At 31.7% G+C, this 7,025-nt stretch overlaps 1 protein-coding gene across 1 annotated transcript; it reads left to right on the plus strand.

Annotated features, from left to right (window-relative positions):
- The first annotated feature begins 668 nt into the window (after window positions 1–668).
- LOC137646330 (uncharacterized) lies at window positions 669–1,433 on the plus strand. Its single transcript, XM_068379438.1, has one exon. It carries the CDS (start codon window positions 669–671, stop codon window positions 1,431–1,433), a length of 765 nt encoding a protein of 254 aa, XP_068235539.1.
- Window positions 1,434–7,025: the final 5,592 nt, after the last annotated feature.

Genomic DNA, 7,025 nt, shown 5'->3' on the forward strand with positions numbered 1-7,025 from the left:
TAGAAACTCGATTAAAAAAGCATGAATGTAATGTAAGAACGGGAAACATTGCCATCAGTCTTTTTCAGCATATGAATGATTGCAACCACACTATTAATTGGAAAGCTGCTAAAGAACTTATATTTTGCAAAGATTTTGTTAAAATAAATATCATTGAAACAGTTTTAATTAACACCAGTTCAGGTATATACAAACTGGATGAATTTCTTATAAACAATATTTTCAAACAACTAACTTTCAAGTAATTTGTAATTTGCTCATTTTTTCTGTTTTACGTCATCAGAAAGGTTTCTTTTTATTCTAATTGTATTTTAAACCATACGAGGTATAATGATAACACGAAAGCACTTGTCCAATCTTCGTTTCCTTTTTCCTCCCGGCCTGCTGTCATATATATATATATATATATATATATATATATATATATATATATATATATATATATATATATATATATATATATATATATATATATATATATATATATATATATATATATATATATATATATATATATATATATATATATATATATATTTAGCAGTAAAGAAGTCAATATTTACTCAACATTAAGAAATATTCAGCTTCTTAAAACAAAATAGAGTTGGTTTTGTGATGGAACTTTCGATTGTGCACCAATTGGAAAACAACTTTACACAATACACGCTATGATACAAGAAAACAAGACTCTTCCTCTCATTTATTGTATTACAACCCACAAAAATGAGAATACCTATGATATAATATTCAGCTGGCTTAAAAGTCATAATTTAAATCCAGATTCAGTATCAGTAGACTTTGAATGGTCAGCCATAAATAGCGTGAGAAAATTTTTTCCAGATAGTGAAATCTACGGGTGTTTCTTTCACTTTGCACAGTGCCTATGGCGAAGAATACAAGGATTGGGTTTGCAAAGTTGGTACGCAGATGCTGGAAATGCTATGATCATAAAACAACTACAGGCACTTTCATTTGTGCCTCCAGATGACGTGTATGATTGTTTTAATACTTTCATAGAAACTCTACACGAAGAAACTGATAGTATTTTAGACGAATTTTTGCAGTACTTTGAGATGACGTGGATGGGTATTCTTCAGCGGGGAAGGAGGAGGCCAACGTTTGAAGTTTCCTTATGGTCAGTATACGAAAGAACCTCAAATGATCTACCTCGAACAAACATGCTAGAGGGATGGCACAGTGCATTTAAGAGAAGGGTAACGATTATCCACCCAACAGAAGATAAACTGATTCGAAAACTACGCTCGGAGCAAGCATCAACAGAGATGGCTCTAGAGCAAGTTTTTCAAGGAAAGTCTATTGGAAGGAGGAACAAGAAATACGCTCAAGTAAACGATCGGTTGAAAAAAATTGTTGACAGTTATAGCAGAGAAAATGTACTCGAGTACTTGCAGGCAATAGCACACAATTTGTAAATTTATGTTTGTTCTCAAAATAGAATTTTTACTCAATTTTGTAACCATATTTATACAACATTTTATAATTTTATGGTGCTTTAAGTAAATGTTAGAATTTTTATTTCTTTTTTTTCAATACTTCCTTATTCTATTCATATCATAATTCTCTATCCATGAAAGATGTATACAAATATGAATAGATTACTAATGAAAGAACCACTGATCTACACCTTTCGACATTTTGTCCTTTCGACATTTTGTCCTTTCGACATTTTGTCTCTCTATCTATCTATATATCTATCTATATATATATGTATATATATATATATATATATATATATATATATATATATATATATATATATATATATATAAATATATATATATATATATATATATATATATATATATATATATATATATATATATATATATATATATATATATATATATATATGTGTGTGTATATATATATGAAAATATATATATATATATATATATATATATATATATATATATATATATATATATATATATATGTGTGTGTGTGTGTGTATATATATATATGAATATATATATATATATATATATATATATATATATATATATATATATATATATTTATTTATTTATATATAAACATATATATATATATATATATATATATATATATATATATATATATATATATATATATATATATATATATATATATATATACATATACATACACGTGTATATATATATATATATATACTGTATATATATATATATATATATATATATATATATATATATATATATATATATATATATATATTTGTGTATACGGAGAAGCCATAATGGATTTTATTTTCAGAAAAAAAAGTTAATTTAGTTAAAGAGGTAACAGTATAAAACATGTTAAAGCAATGCGACCATAGAAAGTGAGAAACAATTTCTTTAAATCTCTGGAAAGACAAAAAAAATTATTTTAAGAAAGAAAATAATCATTCTTGTAATAAAAAAAAAACTGATAAGTTTAGTTTAGCATTACAAAGTAGATACTCTCAGCAACATGTTGAAAATGAAGCCAGTATGGAATAAGGGAACATAAATTTGACAAACTTTGTATGACAAAGTTCCTAAATAAGATCAGGGAAACTATCAGAAACAACCAAAAACCTAGAAAATTAAAGATTGGAAAGTATAGTAAAATTCAAGAGAGATGAACCACTAGCATAACTATCCAAGAGTAGAATGGGCACTCGATAGAGCGAATACTTTCGACAACGACACATTTGTTACCATTTTTATGCAAATCATTCAGATAACAATGGCTGCGTAATAACGAAAGTTGCACCTTTTTCAAGTTCATTGACCCCACTGATCTTTGAAACCAACCCACTAACAAGGGTAACTTGAATGGGCACTCTGCATAGTGCATTAATTCACCTATATCAAGTTGTATATTCCAAGATATGCTATCGAATTATTCATATTTTGACACTAGTTTCAAGCAAATCGGAAAGCAATTGACCATGATATAGTGAAAAGACGTTTTTGACCTTTCCTTACCTAGGCCTTGACTTTTGACCCGACCACTCACAAAATCTAATCAAATTTTTCATGGATAATGTCCAATTATCCCTTCACATTTCATGAGATTAGGTTAAATAGTTTTTGAGTAATACAAATCTGAAACACATAGACATACAAACAAATAAATACACAAACAAGGATAATGGCATCACTATATCATGTTATATTACAAAGATCGGCAACTGAATCCTGCATATTTTGGCACTAATTTTATGCCAATCGGATAAAATTTGACCCTAATGTAGCAAAATCACGTTTTTGTCCTTTTCATTACTTTGACCTTAACCTGTGACCTGATCAGTACCAAAATATAATCAAATTGATCTTCAATAATGGACAATCATCCCACCAAATTTCATGAGATTAGGTCATATAGATTTTGAGTTATGCGAATCACAATCACAGAGACAGACATACAAATAAATGAATACACAAACAAGGGTAATGCCATCAGTATATCTCGTTGTATATCCCAAGATAGACAATGAAATCATGCATATTTTGCCACTAGTTTCACGCAATGCAGATTAAAGTTGACAAAAATAAGGCAAAAAGACGTTTTTGACCCTTTCATTACTTTGACCTTGACCTTTGACCTGATTAATTCCAAAATATAATCAAACTGATCTTAAATAATGGACAATCATCCCACCAAATTTCATGAGATTAGATCATATAGTTTTTGAGTTATGGGAATCGCAACACACAGGCAGACATACAAACATACATACACAAACAAGGGTAATGACATCACTATATCATGTATATCACAAGGTATGGAATTGAATTATACAAATTTTTGCACTAGTTTCTTGCAAATTGGATAAACAATTACCTCATTATAGCAAAAAGACGTTTATACCTTTTCTTTACTTGACCGTCATCTCGTTTTATATCAAAAGATAGGTAGTTGAATTATGCACAATTTGGGACTAATTTCATACAACTCGGAAAAAAACTGGCAACAATGTAGAATAAAAGAGGTTATCGAACTTTTCGTGACCTTCACATTGGTCTTTGATCTAATTATGTTGTACATTACAAGATAGGCAATTAAATTTTACACATTTTGGCAATGGTTTCATGCAAATTAGATAAAAATTGACCACAATATAGGAGAAAGACTTTTTAACCTTGACCTTAATCTTTGACAGACTTACTAACATACAAAAGGTAGTCAATTGAATTATGCACCTTTTTAGCACTAGTTTCATGCAAATTAGATAAGAATTTATCACGATATGGCAAAAATATGGTTTCTAACTTTTTGTTACCTTGACATCTACCTATCAGCCAATCACTAACAGAATTGTTAAATCATCCCACCAAATTTTGACAATCGGTCCAATAGTTTTGAGTTATGCGAACCACAAACATACATACAAGCATAAATAAATAAATACACGCCTATCAATATATAACCTTCTTGCAAGGTAAAAAAAAAAAATCAAAGTAAACACAATCAGACCAGAGTTGAGAAGACACTAAAGAAAGGAGGGAGCATCAAATTGATGAAAGAAAACTTAGAACAGAGTGCCATCAACATATCATTCTGCAACCTCCTCCGACGATCTCCAACACATACGTCATGTCGTGGGAAAATTTACTCCATGGTGCCAGACTTACAAGCCCCTAGCGAAGCATCATATATTGGCAGACTTGCACTCTGCAACGCACGCTTCCTATGCAATGACACTAGCAAGCCACCACTAACGCCCCCTTACACGGGCCCTTTCCTCGTGATCCGACGCAGTCCGAAAGCATTCCTACTAAATTGATCGTCTAAAACATGCATATATCCTGCCAGATGACCCGCCTACAGTCGCCTCTCTATATTAGGGCACCATATTTAACATGCACAGTATGTCATTTTTAAGGGGGGGGGGGGGAGCCATGCACCAACCGTGTGTCACACGATCGTACATAGTAACGACATTTCCTTTTTTGTTTATAATATGCTTTGTATCTTCGCTCTGCCCTTGCACTGATAGGGACCTGGATAAAAATGTCTGTTTTTCTCACCGTTAACTGTTAACGGAAGTGGTTGTCGGTTGAACATAAAATTGCCTGTTATGTTTTTATGTCCTTTCTGCCTGGACTTTATGTATACATAAGCTGATGTTCTGTAATAGAGTTACTCAGTTGCTTTCATCCTGCCTTCTTAGTCACAGCCTCTCACGGCCCGTCACAAAATACAAAAGATGTTAGAATATTTGATAATAGCATGCAGAAATGTAGTACTGAAAATGTATTTGAGTAAAACTAAGATAACCTTCAATTAAAATTGATGTTGTTGTTGTGGTATTAAAGCCAACAAATCTTGTTGACACGGGCCTTTCCCTTGTCGGCCCATAGGTGATCTAAAAAATTTAGAAGATCAGTTGTTAAACAAAAGGAAATTTGAAAGGTTTTTAGTTGTAGAGACAGGTATGAACCGAGGAATGATAATGTTGGTAGTGGAAGGGAGCCATCATGTCACAGATAATGGTATTTTGAAAAAAATTATAAAGCCTTTGAAGTGTAGAGACATATTGCAAGTGGGGTTATCTAACCTTTTACTCCCTAGGGTCCTGTAGAGTATTTTAGTTGTAGAAAAAAGTTATGGAAAGATACAGAAGATGATGTGAAAAGGGCCCTAAAGTAAGGGGATGAGATGAATTTTGATGAGTTTTTCAGAGGTTACATTACCTCGATGGAGTTAGGATTAAAAGCAACTGTGTAGATTTCCAAATCTCAACAATTGCTTTTACCAGTGTAACTGCAGTTTGAATGACATTTTATGAGTTTAGCGTCTGCTTTTAGGTTACCCGTCAATTGTGCTGTCTCAATACATACTAGCAGGTAGCGCAGAATGGCCAATAGTAGTGTGTATTCACAGTGTTCAGATGATCGCACACTGTTTTCTACAGTCTCCCAGCAGGGTTTGTATCCCAGCCTGAGTCTGTGAATACTTACAGCCTGTCCTCTTGGTGATTACATATAAGGATTATCGATGAACCTCTGGTGATTAATGAATATTAGTTCTTAGTACAGATATTAAGTGTATTCGTAAGGTATAAAACAGAAATTAAACAAAGGATAAGCATAGGATGTAGAGCTTTTGGTAAAAAAAAATGACATTAGGAAAAATAAAATGCCAATTTCTTCAAAAAAAAAAAAAAGTGCTTAATTTCATATTTACAGTATTAACGTATGCATCAGAAACTTAGAGCCTTACTAAAGCCTTAAAAGATGAGCTAGTTACAACTTAAAGAGCTATGTAAATAATAATGATGGGATTAATGCCAAGAGACAGAAAAGGAGCAGCAAATCTATGAAAGCCAAATAAAGTTAAGGACACTCTAAATTATGTTGGAAAAAGAAATGGAGATGGTAGGACATATGACATATGATGAGAATGATAGATGATAGATTGACTAGAAAATTAACCGAATTGGACCGTAGAGATTGCAAGAGTAGCATATACATATACATATACATATACATATACATATACATGTACATAAGCATAGCTAGTGTTTCTGAGGCTAAACTAGCTAGTTTAGCTTTTTGATCTCGTGAAATTAAAGCTCTGTTGATGGACCTTGATGCTTATAGAGGTGTAGACCCAAATGGTATTTTTCCTTTTTTCTTATCAAGACAGAAGATTTCTTAGCTCCAAAAGTTATCTGTTATTTTGCACAAGTTAGCAAGAAGAGGAGCTTTTAGCACTTGTTGGAGAATTGGTAATGTCAAGTCCAACTGACTACCGACCAATTTCCATAACTCCCATATTATCTAATGTTTTGAACGTCTTCTGGCAAAATGTCCTAATAGGTTTGCTGAAGTTAAATATTTCATCACTTGTTTGCAATTGGAGTTTTGTAACGACCTTGGAGCATGTGAATCCATTTTACAATCTCCAATGTTGTACAGAAATCCCTTGATTGTGGTCAGGAAGTTCGTATAATTGGCATTGATTCTAGTGCTGACTTTGACCATGTTAATCATGAGGCCCTTGTTTTCAAACTCTAACAGTTGGGAGTGGGT

The sequence above is a fragment of the Palaemon carinicauda genome, chromosome 9 (assembly GCF_036898095.1).
Source record: "Palaemon carinicauda isolate YSFRI2023 chromosome 9, ASM3689809v2, whole genome shotgun sequence".
NCBI classification, from domain to species: domain Eukaryota; kingdom Metazoa; phylum Arthropoda; class Malacostraca; order Decapoda; family Palaemonidae; genus Palaemon; species Palaemon carinicauda.

Bases quoted from the DNA above. Each gene is read 5' to 3' on its own strand.
- LOC137646330 (XM_068379438.1), top strand. From the start codon at position 669: ATGATACAAGAAAACAAGACTCTTCCTCTCATTTATTGTATTACAACC.